The sequence below is a fragment of the Acinonyx jubatus genome, chromosome B3 (genome assembly GCF_027475565.1).
Source record: "Acinonyx jubatus isolate Ajub_Pintada_27869175 chromosome B3, VMU_Ajub_asm_v1.0, whole genome shotgun sequence".
NCBI lineage: Eukaryota > Metazoa > Chordata > Mammalia > Carnivora > Felidae > Acinonyx > Acinonyx jubatus.
Window position 1 is genome coordinate 78,977,562 of NC_069386.1, and position 26,087 is coordinate 79,003,648.

General features: G+C 35.2%; 1 protein-coding gene and 1 long non-coding RNA gene across 2 annotated transcripts in view; one reads left to right on the plus strand and one right to left on the minus strand.

Annotated features, from left to right (window-relative positions):
* SCFD1 (sec1 family domain containing 1) overlaps nucleotides 1-25,677 on the plus strand; it is a 116,041-nt gene extending 90,364 nt beyond the window's left edge. Inside the window, exons 20-25 of the mRNA XM_015073767.3 lie at nucleotides 3,471-3,524; nucleotides 7,885-7,937; nucleotides 10,312-10,345; nucleotides 11,897-11,962; nucleotides 21,737-21,805; nucleotides 25,473-25,677. Coding sequence (XP_014929253.2) covers nucleotides 3,471-3,524; nucleotides 7,885-7,937; nucleotides 10,312-10,345; nucleotides 11,897-11,962; nucleotides 21,737-21,805; nucleotides 25,473-25,496 — 300 coding nt within the window. The 3' untranslated portion in view covers nucleotides 25,497-25,677. The remainder of the gene's footprint in view (nucleotides 1-3,470; nucleotides 3,525-7,884; nucleotides 7,938-10,311; nucleotides 10,346-11,896; nucleotides 11,963-21,736; nucleotides 21,806-25,472) is intronic.
* Nucleotides 1,772-12,730, minus strand: LOC113601277 (uncharacterized). Its single transcript, XR_008299341.1, has 3 exons — nucleotides 9,815-12,730; nucleotides 7,378-7,432; nucleotides 1,772-6,474 (listed from the first exon to the last, which is right to left on the minus strand). It is a non-coding gene; the product is annotated as an uncharacterized LOC113601277 (long non-coding RNA).
* Nucleotides 25,678-26,087: the final 410 nt, after the last annotated feature.

Consider the following 26,087-nt stretch of genomic DNA (forward strand, 5'->3'; position numbering starts at 1 on the left):
GCTAATTCTAGGAGAACTAAAGGGAAAAAAATTTTTTTAACTGTTTTAGGTGTAAAGCTGTATTACTTTGCTTAGATTGTTTTTTAACTTCTGTGCACATTCTATCTCAGTTTGTTTTTAAGCAATTACATCATCAGAGATAAGATTAACATTGTTTTTGTTCAGCCTTTTCCAGTGACTAAAATCATAGAATATAACTATGGTCATAAAACCAGTAAGGGTTTTTAGAATCCTTTTTTTTTAATTTATTTTTTTTCTCCAAATAAAATTTCTAGTTCATGTATCTAAATTTGAGGATTTTAGAAATAGTGATCCTTAATGTAGGATATTCATGTTTATGAGACTTTTATCTCTCAAATCTATGTCTATAGTAAAGCTTGCTGCTAATAAAGACTTAATGCTAATCGACACAATAATGTTTTACATTTTATTTCTAAAACAGTTCCCAAAAACACTGAAAAATGTTTGGGAATTTTTTGTTTGCTTTTGTTTGTTTGTTTTTACTGTTTATTTTGAGACAAAGAGAGCATGAACGGGGGAGGGGCAGAGAGCGAGGGAGACACAGAATCGGAAGCAGGCTCCAGGCTCTGAGCTGTCAGCACAGAGCCTGATGTGGGGCTCGAACTCAGGAGCTGTGAGATCATGACCTGAGCTAAAGTTGGACACTTAACTGACTAAGCCACACAGGCTCCCCTATGCTTGGGAATTTTTTAAACAGTTAATGAGTTTTTTATTTGATTATATTTCATTTATATCTTTTATTGAGCTACAGAAATTTTTTGTGTTTCTAAAGATGAGTAAGGTAACATTTGTTGAACAAAGAAAATTGTATGGTTTCCTTCTGATGTTTATTCTTTGCTGTAAGCTGCCACAGGTCAGTTTGTTTTCATTCAGTAAAAGTTGGTTAGTCTTGTATATAAATTATTAGTAATATAAAATTGATTTTTTAAATGATTAACTCAATTCAAGCCTTCACTTAGGCAAAGAACAAAACCTGGATATCGCATAGTTGGTGACAAAGAACTCAGAAGTTGTACTGTTTCTTATGCCTTTCCTTTATCATTCTCTACACTTGAAGTTTTCCTTAATCACTGACAGTATGTGAATATCCTATGGTGCAGCAGTGGTAAATAATTCTTTGGGTGTTATGTGGTTGTAAAGACCAGACAAAAACAAAGAACTGTCCCTGGGCTCATGAACTTCTAAAGTATTCTGCTAGAAAGAAATTTTTCTTATGTTATTTAATGACCTGTTGACTGGCAGGTTTGTAGGTATTGCAGAGCTATAAAATACAAACCAAAATTTAGTTGTACCTTTTAGAAAAATCTCATTTTTATACTGCAGGAGGATTTATCATGAGATACTGGTAGAAATACTCAAAAATTTCCAAGTATTTTCAAAAATATAGTAGTATGACTCTTATGACTTTATTCATTACATAACATCTTTCCTGAATTTGTCTCCATTGTACAGATCTAGTAATGCAATTCAGGGAGCTCAGTGGAGAGTTGTATGCAAGTTAAGAAGTTGGTATAAAATTAATTTAGTAAAATCTTATAATTTTAATGTATTCTTGCTCCAGGTGTTTTTAAAAAATTATTCCCTCCTGTTATTTTGCAAAGCACTTCATCATCTTTTGTTATTGTTAACTGTAGTTAAATATATAAGGGTAGTTATTCCTTTTGGATAAAGCATTTTTATAGATTTAAATCTGCTCCCAGTCATTCTTCAGAGAATGTCATGGCTTAGACTTATTCCTGCATGAATAAGCTCAACTGTATTTGAAACAAAACTTAAAAGGTAAAATTTTGAGCTGCCTTATTTTTTTTTTAATTCTAAATTATAGAATTCAGGAAGTACATTTAGTTAGATTGAACCTTTGGTGTTTTGTTTATATGAAAAAGTTCCTGGCCAACACAAATAGGGAATAATGAAATAGCTTCAATTTTACTTGGTAAAATCATCTTAAAAGGTTTTTACTTGCTAATATAGAGAAAGAAAAAAGAAATGCAAATTTTCTGTCTGGGCAAAGCAGCATTTTCCATAGTGATAATCCATTTTAGTAACAAAATATTTTATGTCCTAAAGAAAGCAAAACTTTTGTAAAATAGTAATGTGTTTGTTATCAACATTTATTTAAATAATCAGATTTAATGTTGCCTTTGTTGTATGAAGTCTCTAAGATACAAAATATTCTTTACAGAACATCCTGTACAGTTCACAAAGGAAATCGGTTCAAAGTGGACGGAATATCATCCCAGTGGGAATGCAGTTTGAACAGACATAATAGTCACTTAGTAAATTTTCTGTATTCCATGTGTTGTTATGTTCAAAATAATGATAAAAATCATCAGATGGAAATGGAACAGTACTATTTCTTATCCCAAGGCATGTAAGCATGTCAAGAGGCAATCTTCTGCCAATGTCAGTATTAAACATTCATGTTCAACGTGAAATTTACTCTGTAAGAAGACAATGAAGTATGTCATTGGAAATTTGGAGTTTATCCCAGGCAAAACAAAAATGGTCAATAAAATTTGTGTGTATCCATTTCCCCATTTTTGGAAGAGCGCAAGTATTTTTTTGGCTTAGAAGAATATAAATTTTTTTCTTATGTTTATTTTTGAGAGAGAGTGAGTATGAATCAGGGAGGGGCAGAGAGAGGGAGACACAGAATGGGAAGCAGGCTCCAGGCTCTGAGCTGTCAGCACAGACTCTGACGTGGGGCTCGAACTCGTGAACCACAAGATCATGACCTGAGCCGAAGTTGGATGCTCATCCAACTGGGCCACCCAGGCGCCCCACTGGCTTAAAAGAATATACATTAGAAATGAGAGACTCTGAGTTTCTTCAAACTTTAAGTTACTCTTCTTATTCTTTTTTTTTTTTTTTAATGTTTATTTTGAGAAAAAGAGAGCGTGAGTGGGGGAAGGGGCAGAGAGAGAGGGAGACAGAGGATCCAAAGTGGGCTCTGTGCTGACAACAGAGAGCTAGATGTGGGGCTCAAACTCATGTACCATGAGATCATGACCTGAGCCAAAGTAAACCGCTCAACCAGTTGAGCCACCCAGATGCTCCTAAGTTACTCTGTTGAAAGAAACTCTTACTATCTGCAGAAAAGAAATGGGGGGAAAATGGAATTCTTATTTTATCAGAAGATTGCAATTACTAGTATTAAAAAACAAACATCCAACAAAGTGAAAAGCCCAAACGTGTTTGTACTGAAACCTGGTTACACTTTCACATTAAAAGGACCTTTTGATTTAGAATTATATATATTTTTTTTTCTGGAAACTTCAGTAGTGCCAAGGATATTTACATCTATGACACCATTCACTGAATTCTTAATTTTAGAATGTGTTTAATCAAAAAGTGAGCATAGTTAAATGTGAAATGGTTTGGTTGTTTTGTTAATAGAACAATTTTGATTATTTTTCTAATATTTAACAAAATATTTATGTTTTCTACAGAATCTACCTGTTACTCGTATTTTAGACAATCTCATGGAGATGAAGTCAAATCCTGTGAGTAGCGTATAATATTGTACTTGTAAATTCGTGAATGTATCAAACTCAGTTTATGAAAGATAATAAAATCTGAGTTCATTGTGCACTTAATCACAGCAGACTACATGAGGGAAAGAAAGAGTCCATGTTCTCCAAGAGCCTGTTTTTAGTCATTATCACAGGTAATGAGAATTGGTTTTCTCAGCTGCTGTAACTATTCTGGCCAGCTCTCATCCAAATTAAATGTAGATTATATTCTTCATGTATAATTAAATGTAGAGAAAATATATCCTAAGGAGCAAGTTTCTGTAAATGACAACTAGTGAGCATCAATTGATGTAGTATAAAGAGTACCCGAGCAATTTAACTTTATAAAATTAAATTAGGAGAGAAGTGAAATTTTTAAGTGCATGTGTTCAGATAGCACTAAATTCTTTTGGGCTGAAAAGTAAATTGAGAGAGATAAATTGTTGGATAGATAGACCGATAAATATTCTTAGCATTTACTGGGTTTCCAAGCTAAAAGAATGTGAAAATCATCACAATCTGTTTCATAAAACAGCCCATCCTGTTTCTATGGCAGCTAGAATGCGGTTGTCACAAGAGTCTAGAATCAAGAAAGGCAGCATCAAAACCCTAGTTTGGATTGATCTGGATCTCTGTATAGACTTGGCAGCAAGGCTTAGGATCCCGTGCTAAGAATGAGCAGTCTTCAGATCAATGTGTCACTTTTTGTAATTGTTAAAACATGGTTATAATATCAAAGGGAATTAACAAAAACGTATTTAAAAATCTGCCCATGTGGAAACAAAGAGTGTAATAAAAACATCCCCAAAAGGAGTAACTACAATTATGAAAGTAATGACAGAATAATCGTCTATAATGTTAAGATATAAGGGATTGGATTCTTCCATCTAGGAGTTGATACAGAGAAAATGGTATACAATGTAGTAACAATAGACTTTGTTAAAACATCCTAGAATATATGAAGAAATAGCAATTCTTGAAAAGCCTGAAAGCCTGAAAGAAGTATATACTTAAAACTAGTTATCTTAGAGAACAGTAATTCATAATAAGCTATAAATATGTGAGAGATATTATCCCAAACACTAAAGATTAAAAATACGAATAAATGCAGAATTTTAGGCAGATGCCAAATCTATAAGGGGTTAAGGAAGTTAAGTTTAAGACACTTTGTTGCATGACCCTAATCTTGAAGTTGAGATGATAATGATGGTAATAAAGATAATAGCTAATATTGTACCCTTTTTATGTGCCAGGAACCATTCAAAACATTTTTCACATTTCATTGAATTCTTAATAGAACCTTCTAAGAAAATACTATTATTTTCATTTTATAGATGAAACTGGCACAATAAAATTAATTAACTTGCCCAAGGACACAAAGTTAATAAATGGCAGAGCTAAGCAGGCCACATTTTTCACCACTATGATATATTGATTAGGGCAAAGAAACATGCCTTTTATGGAATCACAGAGCTTTAGAGTTTAAGGAAACATTAGAAGTAATTTGAACAATTAGAAGTAATTAGTAATTTGAACAATTAAAGGAGAGGAAACCTTTAGAGATGTTAAGTGACTTATCCCAAGTCACACCATTTTTAATAGCAGAATTGGAACCAAAAGCCCACTATTCCTGTATTTGTACCTGCTACTCATTCTCATATACACATGCTTTCCACAATATTCTGTCATAGATTCATGGATGGCTAAATTTGGGGTCTTATTCTAATGTTCCTCTAGGTTGTGTAAGTTCCTTTATTAGTTCTTTTGACTTTCACTGTATAACTGAAGGCACATTACTACAGACACATTTTTTAATTAGAAAAAGTAGATTTTTTTCTGCTTTGAATGCATTTGTTCATCCATCTGCTAGATGAGACAGCTGCCTGTACTTTCTCTTCTCCTTTCCTGTTCCCAGATAGACAACTTGATTTGGAGCATTGAAGATAGTTTAGCAAAATACCAAAGAGATTAGCAAAGTGTACTGTGTTAGACTTAGCTAGTAGTAATCTTGAATGTATCTTATCTCAAAGGCTTGAAAATGCTATAACCTAATTCTAGATGAATTCTTTTTTTTTCTTCAAGTTTTTATTTAAATTCAAGTTAGTTAATACAGTGTAGTATTGGTTTCAGGAGTAGAATTTAGTGATTCATCACTTACATATAACATCCAGTGCTCATCACAAATGCCCTTCTTTTTTTTTACTTAAAAAAAATTTTTTTTAATGTTTATTTCTTTTTGAGAGACAGAGACAGTGTGAGCAGGGGAGGGGCAGAGAGAGGGAGGCACAGAATCTGAAGCAGGCTCCAGGCTCTGAGCTGTTAGCACAGAGCCTGAGGCAGGGCCTGAACTCTCGAACCATGAGATCATGACCTGAGCCAAAGTCAGACACTTAACTGAGCCACTCAGGAACCCCCACAAGTGCCCTTCTTAATGCCCATCACCCATTCAGCCTATCCCCCGCCCACCTCCCCCCCCCCCCCCACCATCAACCCTCAGTTTGTTCTCCATAGTTAAGAGTCTCTTATGGTTTGCCTCCCTCTCTGGTTTTATATTATTTAATTTTTCCTTCCCTTCCCCTGTGTTCATCTGTTTGGTTTCTTACATTCCACATATAAGTAGAGTCATATAGTAGATGCATTCTAATCACTTACTAAGTGTTCTCCTTTGATTGTTTTGACTGGATAAATTGAAAGAAGGGATTAAGACAGTATCACATAGTTTTTATCTTGTAAATCTGGCTGGCAGTGGCTTTCTGGAGCTAAGTGTTAAAGAATTCTGATGCAACTTTTGAGTTCACTGGAAGTTCTGTAATTGGTTAAACCCTGTCCACCACTGAGTACAGGAATAGGTGGTGGCAATACATGCAGAGCTTATCACTGATCAGGTTGGGGTAGGGCCATCCACACTCCAGAAAAGAACAAATTCCTCTGGCTGACTGTGCTATGGAAGGAGAGAGAGGCAGAGATTAGGAAGTGATTACAGTGGCACCTGGGTAGCTCAGTCATTTGAGCATTCCACTCCTGCTTTCAGCTCAGATCATCATCCTGGGGTCGTGGGATCAAGCACCACACTGGGCTCAGCACTGAGTATGCAGCTTTCTTACGATTTTCTCTCTCTCTCTCTCTCTCTCTCTCTCTCTCTCTCTCTCTCTCTCTCTCTCTCCCCCTCCCTCCCTCTCCCTCCCTCCCTCCCTCCCTCCTCCTCCCCCTCCCTCCCTCCCTCCCTCTGCTCCTTTCCCAGGCTCTCTCACTCTGTCTCTAAAATAAAATTTGAAAAAAGGAAATGATTGTGTTACAAGCAGTAAAACAATACTTCTCAGCTCCTTTAATATCAAGAAGCTAGTTTCTCTACAGTCCTTTATCCACAACTTCTGAAATCTACAAAGTTCTGCAAATTGGAAAGATGTTGTATAACTCACTTGGTGGCAAAACCTAATTTTAATTCAAGTTGCGGCTTGAATTTATCCTACTTTATGTTAATATTCATATACTTAGCTATAGAATATTAATGTGGTAGATGATGGGGTGGTACCTGCTGGGAATGTTACATACACAGTTTATGCATTATATTAGCTATCTAAAACTGTTTAAATTCAAAATTTCAGAATACATCTAACTTTAAATGTTTCAAATAAGATTATGAACCTGTTTTGGCTCGTCTGTATATTCAGTAAAATCAGGACTAAATAATTAAACTCTAAAATAGAAAACAAGACAAAATAATTACTTGGTTTATAAAATGGTAAATTTTCAAGAAATAGTATAGTAGTATAGTATAGTAGTTAGAAGCTTGGGAATTGAAGCTAGACTTCCTTGGTTCAGAGTCTGGAGTTCCCTTACTTACTAGTCGTATGATCTTAGGAAAGTTCTATAATTTCTCTGTACCCCATGTTGCCCATCTGAAAAAAAAGAGATAAGAGTAACTACCTCACAGATGTTGTGGGGTTTAAGTGAGTAATTTCATCTAAAGCACTTAGAATAATGTTGGGGCACCTGGGTGGCTCAGTTGGTTAAGCGTCCGTCTGACTTTGGCTCAGGTCATGATCTCATGGCTCACAGATTCGAGCCTCACATTGGGCTTTGTGCTGACAGCTTGGTGCCTGGAGCCTACTTTGGATTCTGTGTCTCCCTCTCTCTCTTTCTGCCCCTCCAACCCCCCTCAAAAATAAAAATAAACATTTAAAAAATAATAAAGCATTTAGGATAATGTTTAACATGTAGTAAGTGTTCAGTTGGTGGTAGTGACACACATTTAATTAATCTACCATATTAAAAGCTTAATGAAATAAAATACTCCAAGCCAAACCGTAACTCTAAAGAGAAATCAAGTTCTGTTTGCTTTTTTTAATAGGAAACTGATGACTATAGATATTTTGATCCCAAAATGCTACGGGGCAATGACAGGTAAGCAGCTCTTGACTTGTGTAATTTGTTTATAGGTTTCCCCACCCCACCAAGAATGGAAAAATTGATTTTTTGTTACAAATCAATAATTGCTTATTAAATATTCAAACTATATAGAAGACTGGTAAGTGAATAGTATGTATAATCTCATTACCTAGAGATAATCATTGCTAATTGTACTTAACATTTTGGTTCTTTTCCTTTCAAGTATATACACTCACACACCAAAAAAATGCATTATATTTTTGTTGTTTTGGTTTTTCTTAATGACGAGATGGCAGTATTACAAAGTGTGTGGGAAGGGGAATATGAATAATATGTTTTTAAATGAATATTCTTACTGAACCGAAGCAAAGGTGGTAACTTTATGTTGAATACCTAGTTGTTGGATTTTTTTGTTTTGTTTTTTATATGGTCCATAAAATCCAGGCCCTATGGATTGTTATAAATATTTTATGGCAATGAAATACTCCACAAGTAATTTCTCTTATTTTGTAACAAACATGGTATGGAAAGTACTTGTTTACTTCATTATGGATATTATGTTTCAAGGTTTAATTCATGGTAGTTTGAAAAATAGCCTACAAGACATAGAGAAAGAATAGAATTAGGAGAAGAAAAAACCTTCTTAGAATGATCTTTAGCACCAAAATTTGGGTGCAACTGGTTTCTTGCCTACATCTTATGTTTGGGATCTTTAGAACTATGTTTCTGCTTTATCCCAAGCTTTTGCATCTTTGTAAGATAGAATTGATAATCTAATCACTAGATCGATGATGATTAGATTGTTTTGGTAACTTAAAAGGTTCTTTCCAGAGATATTACCAGAGTTGCAAAAGCAGCAGCTAATAACACTGGCAAAAGAATTTAACAAAATAAATTATCAGAGAGAGAGAGAATGAGAAGTGACAGCTAATAGGTATGGGGCTTCTTTTGGAGGTGATAAAAATGTTCTGAAATTAGACAATGGCGAAGATTGTACAATTCTGTAAATAGACTAAAAACCACTGATTTGTACACTTTGAAACAGTAGATTTACAACTCTTTTCCTATCTTGATACTCTCCAGTTCACAGCTTACATTTTAGTCTTCCTTGTATTTGCATATGGCTAACAGGTAGATATGTTTTGCTTCTTAAAAAATTACTGAGAAATACCTTAATTCTCCCTGTAGTTTATGCATAATAATGAGTATTAGCATTGATAAGACAGAGGAATTCAGTTTCATTTTTAATAGATTCAGCCTTCTGAGCTATTCTGTCACAATTAATCTTGGTTATTAATAACTAGTAATACTGTGCTATTTAGGTCTCACCTCCTTATTCCATCCATGTCTACTCTCAGAGGAACTTAAAACACTCCAGAAGGAAGTTAAACACTGATGAGGTGTTTCAATCAGGTGGACTTCTGGCCCTTTTTATGGAATATTCAGACAGGCCATAGAAATGAGGAAAAGATGATAGAGCTGTGGAATCAGCCTTTAAATAATTAAGGAAGGGATAATAGCTCTCTCCTCTTGGTTGACATTTTCAAAAATCTAAGCTCTCTTTGTATAGCCTGTTTCAGCACTGAAAACAAATATATCTGACTCACAAAAGCTTTGAAAAATACCTTTATTATAAGATATCTTGGCACCAAATAAGTTTTTTTAAAACATAAATACAGAAATGGTGGTTAATATAATACATAAATACAAAGAAATGAGCTACAGCAAAATGGAAATACCTCCTCCCATCTCCCCTCTAAATTGTTATCCTTCCCCCACATGTGTTGACATCGTTTTTTCACAAATGTAGATACTGACAAACTATGAAATTATGTTGAGTATGGTAAAATTTTATGTAATTTACCACTAAAATAGGTACTTTATCAACTTACCTCATACCCAGATTTTATTCCTTATGAGAGCTGCTGCTCAGTGTTGCCTTCTCCCTCTCAGTTTTCTCCTAGAATTTTTTTTTTAAGTTTATTTATTTTGAGATGGACAGAGAGAATCCCAAGTGGGCTGTGCACTGACAGTGGGAATCCCGATGTGAGGCTCAAACTGACGAACCATGAGATCATGACCTGAACCAAAACCAAGAGTCAGTCACTTTACCGACTGAGGCTCCCAGGTGCCCCTAGAATTTTATTTTAAAGCTAACAGATTGCCCTACTCCCTTTTAGATACTGACACATAGACTTCCAGCATATTCTTCCTCATTCACTATTTGGATACACAAAACTAAGGACAAGCCTCAAAGAAAGCGAAGGAGGAAGGATTGTAAATACATTTTTATATTTAGTGTGTGTGTACATGCATGTATTTCCATATGTCTTTCATCTGTAATGAAAGCCTCAGGTGAAATTTTCAGTATCATTTTTCTTTGTTACAGCTCAGTTCCAAGGAACAAAAATCCATTCCAAGAGGTAAGTTCTATATAAAAATTCTCTGCCTCTAAAAAGGAAGGAAGATGACCAGTTTGAACAATTATCTTCATCTTAAACATGGCTTTATTACAGTTACTTTCCGGTAATCTGGATACATCCAATTCTGTGTACCCAAGATTCTTTTTAAAAAATTATTAGTAACTATATTTTTCTGATGCATAAAACTACTTAAAAGAGTTTAAGCTTAGTAATAACTGACACAGTCAGTGGACACTTGGGCTGTTTCCCATAGTTTGTCTATTGTAGATAATGCTGCTGTAAACATTGGGGTTCATGTATCCCTCTGAATTAGTGTTTTTGTATTCTGTGGGTAAACTCTTAGTGGTGTAATTGCTCAGGGATCATAAGGTAGTTCTTTTTTTAACTTTTTGAAGAACCTTTTCCAGACTGGCTGTACCAGTTTGCATTCCCACCATGTATGAGGGTTCCCTTTTCTCCACATCCTCACCAATACTTGTTGTTTGTGTTGTTGATTTTAGCCACTCTGACAGGTGTAAAGTGATAGCTCATTGTAGTTTTGATTTGTATTTCCCTGATGATGAGTGATGTGGAACATCTTTCATGTAAGTGTCCATTGACTGATGAATGGATAAAAAAGATGAGATAAAGATACATGTGTACACACACACACACACACTGAAATATTAGCCATTAAAAAGAATGAGATCTTGCCATTTGCAATGACATGGATGGAGCTAGAGATTATTATGCGAGGTGAAATAAATCAGTCTGAAAAAGACAAATATGATCTGATTTCACTCATATGTGGAATTTAACAAACAAAACAGATGAACACAGGGAAAAGAGGCAGAGAGAGGCAAACCAAGCAACAGACTCTAACTATAAAGAACAAACAGATGACTACCAGAGAGGAGGAAGGTGGGGGGATTGGTGAAATAGGTGATGGGGATTAAGGAGAGCACTTGCTGTGATGACCACTGGGTGATGTTTGGAAGTGTTGAATCTCTGTATTGTACACCTGAACTTAATATTACACTGTATGTTAACTGGAATTTAAATAAAAAGTAAAAAAGCTGATACAAAATTAACAATTCACAGAAAAAGGAGTCTAAGACTGTGGTAAAAGTTTTATATGCATAGAACTTCCTTCTAAAATTGGATTCCAAATTTGTGAAGATACTGTGACTGTGCTTTCATTTGAAATACAATAAGCTTCTCAATAAAAATACAGTGAAGAACATATATTGGAGATTATGTAAATGCTAATTTTGTTTTTCCTACCTACAGTAAATAACCTCAAATTCTAAAAAGCCTTCTAGAGAAAGCCCTTTAGATTTATTTGCTATTACTTAATTGTATGAAGAATGAGGTCAGTTTTTTTCTCTACTTTTTGGAAACACATTTTTTTTTAATTGAAGTAGCATCAGGTGCTTAGGATGTGACCTTTTGCTAGCTTGTATTTTTTTACCTAAGTTGTGGAATATGCTCCAAACTAAAAGCCATGTTGCTTGAAAGTTAAAATACTGATTTTTTCAACTTACCTGTTTCTTTTTTCTGTTTGCATTTTAGGCAATTGTTTTTGTGGTGGGAGGAGGCAACTACATTGAATATCAAAATCTCGTTGACTATATAAAGGTACGTGTTGGCCTTTTAATTCCTTAAGCATTTGGTATTTCACAGTTCCGTGTCTTTAAAATACTAGCATTGTCTGGTGGCTCTTTTGATTCTCAACCCTTTTTCTAGAGGTAGTTTAAAAGTCCTTATATATATGGAAAAATGCCCATATGCTCATTGTTTTCCTATTCCTATCATGTTTCTGGCCTAAAATTGTACTTGATCTGGAAAATAATCTATCTTACTGATGTACTTGGCAGCTCTCTATCCTAATTTGACTTTACATGTTTAGAGACTTTAAGTAAGCTCCTCTTCCAAAAAGTCTACCTTAGTGAAATGATTTAGCAAACCCACTTCCCCGAATAGTAAGCACTTTGCCCCCATCCTGTTGACTTAAATCAGCAGCACACTTGGAATGTCTGCTTTTTCAGCAAACAGGAGGTAGCAAATTAGCAGTAGAGTGCTAGTCAAAGCCGACAGGAGCAGCAGGGACTAACAGACAACTAAGCAAAAGGATATGAAGAGCAAAAATGCCATTTAAAATGTAGGGGCAGGGGCGCCTGGGTGGCTCAGTCGGTTAAGCGTCCGACTGCAGCTCAGGTCATGATCTCGCAGTCCGTGAGTTCGAGCCCCGCGTCGGGCTCTGGGCTGATGGCTCAGAGCCTGGAGCCTGCTTCCGATTCTGTGTCTCCCTCTCTCTCTGCCCCTTCCCCGTTCATGCTCTGTCTCTCTCTGTCTCAAAAATAAATAAACGTTAAAAAAAAAAATTAAAAAATAAATAAATAAATAAATAAAATGTAGGGGCAATAGAATTATCAGTTGTTGGAATGACATTTTGTAATCTTCATTTATTTGCTTAACATTAAGTAATGATCATTCCTTATGTTCTATGTTATGTAAGACTTTAAAAAGGTGGAGATTTTGGTACAAGAGGAAAAAAAAGTCACAGATCTTTAAAACTATCAGGCACAATTCCTGGGATCCTATTTCAGTTGCAGAGTACATACTTCAGAGTGTGAACCACCAAGATCTATGTAAGATGCTGTGGTCTCAGGGGAACATCCATCTTGTACAAGGAGAGATCTTTGATACCCTCCTCTGGTCATATAGTCAAAACCAGGCTGCATGAGCAGGCTCAAAAGCAGTAAACCAAGGAAACATAACAGGAACCAGGTGCAAACCATTAATCTGTACTATTTCTATAAACAGTGCTGACAAGCTAGTTCAAGTTGTCCCCTAATCTATCTGTGACCCTTGCAGGGGACTATATTAATCACTAGTTGATCTATTTCATTTAGGTTTGGCAAAGGGTTAGCTATATGAGTGTTCCAGGTGTTCCCAGGGATAAACAAAGGGCTGCAACAGACCAGCTGAAATTAATCCGTACTTATACATTCCACACACCCCAGTCCTGGTTAAGCTTTCTTAATTAGACTTGTCAGCATTCTTCTTTCTGCATCTTTTTTTTAACATTTATAGAACAGAAAAACAAGAAGGATAAACATCAAAATATTAATCATTAGTGGAGTAGAGTGGCAGAAATGCAGGTATAACTTTAAAGAAACATTACAGTCTGCCAAATACTGCAGACTTGTTTTTATTCATGTATAAGCTTCACAACTTACCTCTTTCTACTATAGAAATTTTAATTTTGTGAAACGTATTAATAAGTTGATGCTGTGTAACAGTTATCAACTAAGTGTAGTTTTTTGATCAGTTGCTTTCATCAGAAGAACATCAGACTGTCAGTGATAGGTATGTAAGCCCTTTATCTTTTACTTGGTCTCAGTTTCCTAAGTATTTTTCCTTGATTATTATTCCGCACCCACAAAAACATGGTGTGGAGGCAGTAGGACACAGGCTACTATGACTAGTCAGGCATGCAGAAGACATTTTAAGTTCCTGTATCCAAGCACTTTTCTTAACAGATCATCACTTAGGTTAATAGTTACACACTGGTCTTTGGCTCTGCTGTTGAACGAATTATTTTGTATGCATTTTAGTGGAAATAGTATCCTACTTTTGCCTCCCCAGAGGGATCTTCTAGAATATACAGAACCTGTAAAAGAAAAAGGAGGATTAGAATTATTCAGAGGATTTATCCCCTAGATGTTATTGGCATCATCACGACATGAGTACCTGCAGATTAAATCATTCTTTAAACTCCTGGAAACCATCTTGGACCTTCAGCTTCAAATGAAGGAGGCAATTTCTGCAGGCCTTGTGGGCATGTGTAAATATAGCTCAGAGTGTTATTCTCTTGCTCTTGGCCTCTTACAAGGTACAGAGATAATGTTAGCTTTCTTCTTTTGTATTATTCATTTATTGGCTCCTTTTTCAGAGTCATTTTTACCCAGAATTTGGCCCCTGATTTAGAAGACTGTCAGATTCAGCAAAGATGACTGATCACTAGAGCTGGCAGCAGTATGAGACTGGCCAGTGCTCTCCCCTTTGTCCATTCCCAGTGATGTCCATTCCCAGTGAAGTAGGGGTGGATAAGTGCACGCTTACAGGACTCTCTGGTCCTCCCATTAATCCCAGTTTAGACAGGTGGAAATAGAAACAGCCCTTTCCATCACTCCTCAAATTAGAGGTATTGTTTTGGTGTCATGTTTGCAATTGATCCATGTCTCTGAACTACAGGATCAGGTAGAGAAAAAAATTTTTTTGAAATGCAGAATAAATTTTTGTCAGTTCCTGTGTTATTACCTCTCTTCATCTCTCCCTTACTTCCCCTGCAGTATCTCAACAATCTATCCACTGTTGATTTCCCCCTTTAATTACATGCCTGTCATATTTTAACACACATTCCATCATACAAGCCACAGAAAGAGATGTGCCCAATTTAGAAAATAAGGTTTTCCAAATGTTCCAATTTTCAGTCTATCTACTTTGTGTTTGGTAAAGTACATAAGTCAGTCTACTGTATATGAGGCTTCTTAGCACACTTGTTGAACTGCACCTGCAGCAACATGGGTTTCTTTATCAAATGATATATAAAAAGGGACTCTAAATTGAAACAGTTTCTGCTGAGGACTCTAATAGAGTGTTAAAGGTGTTTGCTTCAGTAACCAGATGTATAGATCCAAAATCAGTGTCTATTCTGGATGAAACCTGCTACTGTCCACCTGGAACCATAGGTCATAGTCCAGTGTTATTCTGTGTAAATAGTATGTTTTCATTTCATATCTTAGGTATATACCTAGGAGTGGAATATCATGGGTCATCATAACTTTAATGATTAACTATTTAAGGAATTGCTAGACTGTTTACCAAACTGATTGGACCATTCTGCATTCGCACCATTGGTATATGAGGGTTCTGATATCTCCACATTATCACCAGCACTTGTTATCTGACTTTTTGATTCTGACTATGCTAGTGGAGTGGGATAGTAACTCATTGTGGTTTTGATTTGCATTTCTCTGATGACTTAAGACATCAAGTTTATTTTCATGTGCTCATTGGGCATTTGTGTATCTTTGGAGAAAGATACATTCAAATCCTTTGCTCTCATTTTTAAAATTTGAGTTATTTTGCCTTTGTATTATTGAGGGGTTTGGGTTTTGTTTTTCTTTTTAGGGAGAGAGAGAGTACAAGCAGCGAAGAGGGAGAGAGACCGAAGAGAATCTCAGGCAGGCTTCATGCACATTGCAGAGCCCTAAATGGGGCTTGATCACATGACCCTGGGATCATGACCTGAGCTGAAATCAAGAGTCAGACACTTAACCATCTGAGCCACCCCAGTGCCCCTTATTACTGAGTGTTAAGAGTACTTTACATAATGGTCTGTGATCAATTCTGAGTTAATTTTGCATGTATTATGAAGTAAGGCCCAGCTTTCTTCTTTTGTATGTGGCAGTCCAGGTTGTCCCAGCACCATTTATTGAAAAGACTTTTTTGTTTTTCCCTATTGAATAGACTTGGCAGCCTTGTTGAAAATAAGCTGACCATACATGTATGGGTTTATTTCTGGACTTTCAGTTCTGTTTCATTGATCCATAGATCTATCCTTGAGCTGGTACTATGCTCTGTAGATTACCATTGCACTGTAGTAAGTTTCATACTCCAGACATGTGAGTCTTTCTACTTTATCCTTCTTTTTCAAGATTGTTTTTGATTTCCTGGATGCCTTACACTTTGTAGGAATTTTAGAATCAACTTGTCAGTGTTAGTCAGGATTCTGACAGGAATTGCATTGAATCTGTACATCAGTTTGCAAAGTCTTTTCATCTTAACAGTGTTAATTAAGTCTTCTGATCCATGACATGGGATTTTGTTCTCTTTGTGTGGATCTTCTTTATTTTTATAATTTTTTGTTTGTTTTTATTGGTTTCAGAACATAAGCTTTACAGTTTTCATTAAATTTATTTCTATGTATTTTTATGCTATTATGAATAGAATTTTTTTTTTTAAGTTTATTTAAGGGGATGGGGAGAGAGAGAATCCCAAGCAGGCTTCTTACTGTCAGCACAGAGCCCAACATGGGCCCCAAACCCAATGAACCTTGAGATCATGACCTGCGCCTAAATCAAGAGTCAGATGCTTAATCAACTGAGCCATCCAGGCGCTCCTGAAGTTTTTTTCTTAATTTCATTTTTGGATTACTCATTGCAATCCAATAAAAATGAGTTTTTGTGAATTGATCTTGTGTCCTACAACCCCGGTAAACTCATTTCTTAACTGTTAGGGTTTTTTTTTTAGTATTTTTAGAACTTTCTGTGTAGGAGATCATGTTATCTGTGAATAGAATTAGTTGAACTTCTTCCTTAGCCTATCTGGAATGGTTTTTCCTTTTTCTTGCCTAACCACTGTGTCTAGAATCTCCAATACAATGTTGAATTGAATAGATAAGTAGCAGACCTCCTTATCTTCTTCCTGATCTTAGGGTCAAAGCATCTAGTCTTTCACCATTAAGGATAATGTTAACTATGAGTTTTTCATAGCTTCCCTTTAAAGCCATTACATTTTAGTAGCTACTAAGCCACCCAGTGTAATTATTCTCAAAGTTCTTTTTTTTTTAATCTTATTTAGTGTTAATGTTTCCTTTGTTGTGAATTCAGGAAGAACTGGGCTAGGTCTAGGTCTTTGACATTAGAAACCCCTATCAGTACAACTGTGTAGTATGAAACAAAACTTATGGCTATGGCTACAAGAGTGGAGAATTATCTGACTTGGCCTTTGAGTCATACCGGTTCACACTGGGCCAGTTTTGTTGGGAAGGCAAAGAAAATACTACAGTAATTCAAACTGATCAAGTTAGCAATGATGTTAATCTAGCTCATAATGTAACTGCTATTTGGTATAACAGTGATGTATTTGATAAAATTAATTTTAAAACACTCAGTAATATTAATGAGGATGCCTGATCATGCCAGTTTTATTCAAAATAGTATTAGAAGTTCTAGCCATAACAATTAGGCAAGAATAAGAAAAGGCATCCAAATTAGAAAACTATTTGCAGATGACCTATAGAGAAAACTCTAAAGATTATCAAAAACTGTCAGAACTAATAAATTCAGTCAAGTTTCAGGATACAAAAATAATACCCAAAAATCTGTTGCATTTCTATACACTAATAAACTGAGAAGTAAAAAAAAAAAAATCATTTACAATCACATTAAAAAAATAAAATACCTGGGAGTAAGTTTAATGAAGAAGCTGAAAGACCTGTGTAGTGAAAACTACAAGCCATTGGTGAAAGAAATTGAAGACACAAATAGGTAGTCTGTGTTTTGTGGATTGAAAGAGTCAATATTGTTGAAATACCCATATTCCTCATAGCAATCTACAGGTTCATTACAATCCCTGTCAAAATTCCAAGGGCATTTTCACAGAAATAGAACAAACAATCTTGAACTTGTATAGAGCCACAAAAGACCCTTAATAGCCAAAACAATCTTGAGAAAGAACAAAGCTGGAGGAATTACACTGCCTAATTTCAAACTATAGTACAAAGCTACGGTAATTAAAACAGTGGAAGAGAATTGACAGACCAGAAATAAACCCATGCGGTATATGGTTCATTAACTTAAAACAAAGATGTCAAGAATATACAATGGGGAAAGGACAGTCTCTTCATTAAATGGTGCTGGGCAAACTAGACAGCCATATGCAAAAGAATAAAATTCAACCACTATTTTACACTAGACACAAAAGTTAACGCAAAATGGATTAAAGAATTAAACGTAAGACCCCAAATCTTAAAACTCCTAGAAGAAAACAAGCCATAAACTCCTTGACTGACATAGGTATGGGCAGCGATTTTTTTTTTTTTAATCTCACACCAAAAGCCAAAGCAACAAAAACAAAAAATAAATGAGACTACATCATAATAAAAGCTTCTGCACAGCAACAGGTACCATCAACAAAATGAAAAGGCAATATACTGAGTGGGAAATATATTTGTAAATAATGTATCTGGCAGGGGGTTAATATCCAAAATATACAAAGAACTTACACAATTCAACACCAAAAAAATTAATAATAATCCAATTTAAAAATAGGCAGAGGACCTAAATAGACATTTTCTCCAAAGAGACACAGATGGCCAGCAGACACATGAAAAGATGCTCATCGTCATTAATCATCAGGGAAATGCAAATCAAAACCACAGTAAGACTCACCTCACACCTGCTAGAATAGCCATTATCAAAAAGAACAAGAAATAACAAGTGTTGGCAATGATGTGGAGAAAAGGGAATACTCATGCACTGTTGGTGGTAATGTAAATTGGTGCAGCTACTGTGGAAAAGAGTATGCAGATTCCTCAAATAAGTAAAAACAGAATTACCATATAATCCAGCAATTCCACTTCTAAGTATTTTTGTGAAGAAAAAAAACACTAACTGGAAAAGATACCTGCACCCTCAGTCATTGCAGCATTGTTTACAATAGCCAAGATATAGAAGCAACCTAAGTATCCACTGACAGATGAATGGTAAAGAAATTATGCACGCAGGCATGCATGCACACTGAAGTATTCAGCCATAGAAAAGAATGAAGTCTTGGTATCTGTGACAAACATGGATGGACCATGAGGGCATTATTCTAAGTGAAATAAGAGAAAGACAAATCCTGTATGGTTTCTCTTTTATGTGGACTCATTTAAAAAAAAAAAAAAAAACCCTCTCAGATATAAAGAACAGACTGGTGGTTGCCAAGAAGTAAGTGGGAGAAATGGATGAAGGGGATGAAAAGGTTAAGAAAAAAAAAAAAAATGTACTATTAAGCAAAGACTACACTTTCAAAAATACAAGAAAATTGAGGCACCTCGGTGGCTCAGTCAGTTGAGTGTCCCGACTCTTCAGCTCAGGTCATGATCTCACGGTTCATGAGATTGTCAGTGACAACACAGAGCCTGCTGAGGATTCTCTCTACCTGTCTCACATTAAATAAATAAACTTAAAAAAAAAAATGAAAATCGTTTGTGATTGAAATATAGAACATACTGGCTATACCACACAGTGTGTATCTAAAAGATGCAATAGATAAATGACACTCTAGTGGTCTCCCAAGAATGAACGTGTTTGACAAAGGCTTTTACATCTCTCAAGAGAAGATGTACTAGGAAAAAACTCCATAGACCTTGGCCTTTTGAACGTACTAGTAGGGCCAGCTGCAAAATGAAACCAGTAGCCAGTCCTTTGTCATAGAAATAACTATCTTCTTAATTTCTTCACTTTTGAGAGCAGACATTTATGTGTGGAAACATATTTATTAAAGCATAAGTATAGTTTAGAAATTTATAACATCTGGAGTGCCTGGCTGGCTCAGTCAGTTAAGCATCTGATTCTGCATTTTGGCTCTGGTCACGATCTCACAGGTTCTTCAGTTCAAGCCCCCCATCAGGCTCTGCACTGTCTGTGTGGAGCCTGCTTAGGATCCTCTCTCATTCTATCTCTGCTCCTGCCCTGCTCATGCTCTATCTCAAAATAAATAATAAGCTTAAAAAGAAATTTATAATATCCAATTGTGCAATAACCTGTTATCAGATATTTTGAAGTTAAAAGGTACATCTCGAAAAGAAATCAAAGTTCAAACTCGAAGGTATGTGGGAACTCAGTCATTTGCATAGGTTTTCTGGAACAACTATATAAAGCACACAAAAGACTTTGAATATGTGTTCCAGTTGAGAAACCTTTTGCTTCTCTTTATAGTTACAGAAATAATATGCACTAATATTCAAAGGCAATTTGCTAATAAAACTGTGTTGACCCTAAAAATTTGGTAGTAAGTAACCAAATGTATAGGTAATTTAACTTTAAGCCACCATAAGTTCTTTTGATGGAAGGTGATTGGCTAGAGAATGAAATAGATTTAGTTAATAATTGTTACATTGGATCCAGGTACTGGTACATTTCATAAAGTTCAGTTTTTAATGGAAGGAGGAAGTATCAGGTTTATGCATAATTAAGAATAAGTTTGCACTGAAATATTGGCTGCAGTGTTTAACCCTATTCCTCATTGGATGATACAGAAAATTAGTGTTTTGGTGTTAATGTTAATCTGTAAATGCTGTAGAAGATACAAAAAGAAAAATTATGATGAGTGATTATTAAAGCTTGATGAAGGGTGTGGATGGGATGGTGCAGGGAGTGTGGACTAAGTACATGATTAATCTCCTTTGCTAGTTTATTTCTCTGTGAACCTTGGAAGCCATGGTGCTAACATTTCGCCAACCACGAATGAAATGTCATAACTAGTGATTAATGTAGTCCAATGCTAGGGTCCAAGATAGACTGGGGGCAACTAACACTAGCTTGTCAGCACTGCTTAATAGAAAACATAAATATGAAAGAAATGAGGTGCAAATCACCAATGTTTTGCTTCTGTTCTTTGAGCCTGGTCATGGATACATGATCAGAGGGGTATGAAGACCCCTCCTTGGACAAGACCGAGCTTCCCTGCAACCAGAGTATCTGCACTGTAACTTGAGATTCACAAATGAAAATAAAATGTGTTCTGTGCTACTGAGATGGGATCCTAGGGCCTGTGCCTAGAACATTTGGACTCTTCTAATGTTTCCCTTTGCTTTCTTTATCCTACTATGCTATGACCTCTACTTTTATTAATGTCTTGAGTAGATCCTGAGATTATATGACCCAGTTATAGGACCAATGCTGTGTAAGTGTTTTTGTTGTTGTTCAGAGATGGCCACCTAGAACATTTATTCAGCCAACCAACTGTGTTTATTCAGCTGATACATCACAGAGAACTGTCTTTCTCTTGTAGTACAAAAACATAATTATGTTTCTTGATGAATTATCATATTTGCTTTGTTATGGAATAAACTTTTCAAATTACAGAAATGAATTTTCTTTCAAGTACACAATACATATAATAATTACAGCATCAAGGACTTACAGAATTCTTCAGTAGAAGTTTTGACTGCTGTAATTGGGTTACAGTATTTTGCCAAAATTATGAATGAAATTATTGTAAATCCTATATTGCACAAATGAGACTGCAGTGACCATTCATGCCATAGTTGTACCATATCCTACTGTCAGCATAACAAAACTAGCGATGTTTTCTTCAGGTAGTACAGATCTTATGTTGGAAGAATGTTGACCTAAGATTTTATAGATAATCGTTTGTGTGAAACGTGGCAGTCACTTTATTCCATGCGATTTTAGAATAGATATGTGTATACTAAAATTCAACAACCTCTTCCCTCGCCCCCCAAAAAGACTTTGAGGGGTAACAAAAAGTCTTAATTAGGCTTAATCATTCTTCTGGGTAATATTGAAAGTATAACTTGTTACTTGTATCTGAGTTCTCTTATTTTTACAGGGGAAACAAGGCAAACACATTTTATATGGCTGCAGTGAACTTTTTAATGCTACACAGTTCATAAAACAGGTAAAGTGTACGTTGGTAGTTTGTTTCTTGTAACATACCATAACTTGGTGATGATATTTTTCAAAAGAGCAAGAGAATCATCATACTCATTTGAACCAACTGAAGCCAAAAACCATAGGAGCTATAAAAATGTAAGGTTTTAACATGGACTACTATAAAGAAAATTCTGATAAATAATTATTTCAATTGTCCCAAATCTTTGAGAGGATAAATTCAGAAAATTTAAAATTTACAACAGTGAACTATATACCTAGGTGTACATTCCTGGGTTGTGAGATGTGTTCACCTGAATAACCCAGATTCCTGTTCAAGATACAGAACCATCATATCACAAAGTTCCCCAGTCAATCCTTGCCCTTATTCAATCCCCAAGCAGGTCTTGATATTTTTCCACCATAGATTATGTAATGTATTAGAATAGGCAAAACTAAATGGATTTTTTCTTGGATGAACTAGAGGATTCTCAATTTAGTTAATTTTTTTAATGAAGCAGATGTTTCTGCTGATTTTTGTTTTGATTACTTTGGGATATTAAATTCTTTAGTTTTTCTTTTTTAAAATAAGCATTTAAAGCCATAAAATTAAAAACTCTTGCCAAACACTGCTTTAGCTGCATTTCACAAATGTTAATATATTTTCATCACCATGTTTTATATATATTTGGGGGGGGGTGGGTTGTATATTTTTAATATACTTGGTGGGTTTTTTTTAATCTCATGTGATTTAGAGATGTTGTTTTCAAGTGTTTAGGGGTTTCCTAAATACCTTATTGATTTCTAATTTAATTCCCTGTGGTTAAAGAACATTCTGCATATGATTTCATTGTTTCAAAATTTCCTTAAATATCTTTTGTGGTTTCTCTTACTGAGCACTTCGTGTGCACTTCAAAAAGAACCTGCATTAGGCAGAAGTGGTGAGAAGGGTTCTGTAAATTTCATTTTGGTCATGGTAGTTGACAGCATTACTTAAATCCTCTGTGTCTTTATTGATGTGTGGTTTTGTGGGGGTTTTTTGGTCTAGTTCTGTCAGGGATTGAAAGACCAGTATTAAAATCTCCAGTTATGTTTGTGGAACTGTTTCTCCCTTCAGTTCTGTCACTCTCTCCTTTTAGTTGTAGGTCAACTTACTGTTAAGCTCTGTTATTAGGTACATACAGATTGAGGATTGCTGTGTCTTCGTGATGAATGCACCCTTTCATTATGCACTGTCCCTCTACATATCTGGTAATACTCTTTATCTTGAAGTCTACTTTATCTGACATTAATATAGCCACTCTAGTCTTAAGGTTTGCAGGTTATAACTTTTCCATCTGGTTGCTTCAGCTTGCCTATGAATTCATATTTAAGGTGTTTACCTTGCAGATGGGATATAGTTGGAACCTGTTTTTTTTTTTTTTTTTCAAAACCATTCTGACCATCTCTGCCTTTTAATTGGTGTCTGTTGGTCGGTTAACATCGAATGTAATTATTGATATGATTCGGTTTAGGTTTACCATTGTACTGTTTGTATTCTACTAGTCTTCTGTTAGGCCTTCCTCCTTTCCTTCCTTCCTTTGTATTACTTGAATGCTTTATTTTAGCTGTATCTCTATATTACTAATTTAGCATTTGCTCTAGAGATCACAATATATACATCTTTAACTTCTCATAAACTAGAGTTAATATTGTACCACTTGCATTCAATATAGCATATAGACCCATTCCCTCAGCCTTTATTCTGTGATTGTCACATATTTTACATCTGCATATATATCATTAACCTCACAAAACAGTACACAGTGTTACCAGTTTTATCACTTCACTCATCTGTATCATAAAGAAGCCTTTCCCTTTACACAGATACGATTTTCAGTATTCTTCATCCCTACCTTTAGTAGATTTCGATTTCCATCTGTTGACTGCAAAACTTCTTTTAACATTTACTGTAGCTCAGGTATGCTAGCAGTGAATTCACTTCATTTTCTTTTATATGAAAATGTATTTCACCTTTATTCTTAAATATTTCTGCTGAATATAGAATTCTGGATTGACAGTTTTTCAGAATTTTAACGATACTATTCCAAAGTCTTCATTGTTTCTGATAGGAAGTGAATAGTATTCAGATCGATACAATTTTATATGTAATAGGTTATTTTTCTCTGGCTGCTTTCAAGATTTCCTTGTCATCTTTGGTTTTCAGCAGTTATGATGTATTTATGTATAACTTCTTGTGTATTTATCTTGGGGATCACTGAGCTTCTTGAATCTGTATGTTTATATCTTCACCAGATTTAGGGAATTTTCTGTGCTTTTCGTCAAATATTTCTGTGTTCAATTTTGTCCTCTCTTTTTGGGACTCCATTCACCTGTATGTACAACATTTTATATTCTGCCACAACTCTGAGGATTTGGGGTGGGGGGGTTATTTTGTTTTTAATTAATTTTTTTAGTAGTCTCTACACCTAATGTTGGGCTTAAATATAATTTAAGTTGTACTATCTCCAGATTCACTCTTTGCTTTCTTATCTTTTTTCTACCATTTGAATAATGTTGTATTTACACCATCTCAAATTTTCATTTGGGTTTTTTTTTTTTTTAATACAGTTTGTGTTTTTCTGGTTGGGTTTTATGTCATTTCATTGTGAGCATATTTTCTGTTGTTTCATTGAGGATAGTTGTTATAGCTTCTTTTAAACCCTTGTCTATTAATTACAACACATGGATTATCTATCTCGGTCTCTCCCCTTTCCCCCTAGAGAATGGGCCCAATTTTTCTGTTCTTTCATGTATTAGTTTTAGATTGTATCCTTAACATTGCTGTTTTGGAAACTGAATTCCATTTCCCTAAAGAGTGTTGATTTGGGCCTTTAGCCGGCAATTAACTCGGTAAAATTCACAGGTCAAACTCTGTCTCTTGGGCAGCAGCTCACATCTTGCTTGTTAGTCACTCTCATTTGTGCCTGGTTCAAGGTTTTTCACCATAGATATCAGAAAAGTTCATGTGCAAAATTTAGGGCTCCCACACTCTGGACCTCTCCTTTACTGGATTTCCTACTCACCTTCAGAGGCTTTAGTTGTCCCCATACTCTCGGTCGTTCTTGAGGTTAAGAGCCACAGAACTCAGCCAGTGCGGGTCTTTCCTTCCAAGTGTCACCTCTGTTCCCGAACCTGCCAGCTTGCAGTTGTTCTCCACTGCCTTCAGGTAGTTGGTTTTTGCATGTTGTTTAAAGTTTTAATTGCTGTCCCTGGGAGAATTAGTCCAGTAGGAGTTTACCCAGCCTTCCAGAATTTGAATGCCTTTTTTCTTTTTAATGATGTTTTAGAAATATCAAATTAATTAAAATATGTGGAGAAGTAAATAAACTGTCAGCAGTGAAGTTGGACGTGAAAGTTTTCTTTACATTTTCATACTGAGTTAATATTGATTTTATTCTCAGTGTTTTTGTTTTCCATTAGTTGAATTTGTACCTATAATGTTGATCCATTTTTTTTTATTGTGACAGCATTTATTATTACTATTCAGTTTTAAATGAATTTCAGTTGGTGGTGAATCTTGAGGAAAACTTATTCTAGATACAAATGCAATGAATGAAATAATGGAGCTTAGATGTTACCATGATTAAAGAGTACATTTTTAAGGTGTATTTCTTTTGTGACTAAAGTAAAGCTATTTTTATGTTTTGTTTTAGCTGTCACAACTTGGACAGAAGTAACATAAAAGAACCTTAATATGAGAAACTACTTGGATAAATGTAAAGACAAAAGTCAAAAGAGCCAGATGTTTTCTTCTTCGTATCAGTGTCCTAACATTGAAACTTAGAGTTAATTTTTAAGGAAATTCTATACTTAATATAATGTATACTAATTAAAAGAATAAAGCATTTCAGAAATAAATTTTTAACATTGTACATTTTCTTTCCTGTTACGTTTGACAAAAGAGAAAGCACTTAGGAAAAGTTCTGCCTGAATATAATATTAAAATATTATTATAATGGATTTGTTATGACTGAAACCAGTGAAAATTTAAGAATTATGCAAATATTATTAAAAAAATAAAAAGAGTACCTGGGTGGCTCAGGTGCTTAAGCATCTGATGTTAGCTCAGGTGATGATTTCACCGTTCATGAGTTTGTGTCCTGCCTCAAGTGATCACAAGACCTGCTTCTCTCTCTCTCTGCCCCTCATTCACTTGCATCCTCTCTCAAAAAAAAAAAAAAAAAAAAAATGCCAATGTTACTTGACTGGTTAATGAATCTCCTGGTATTTTTTTTTTCTTGTATGCACTTTAATAGTAAAATTACCTC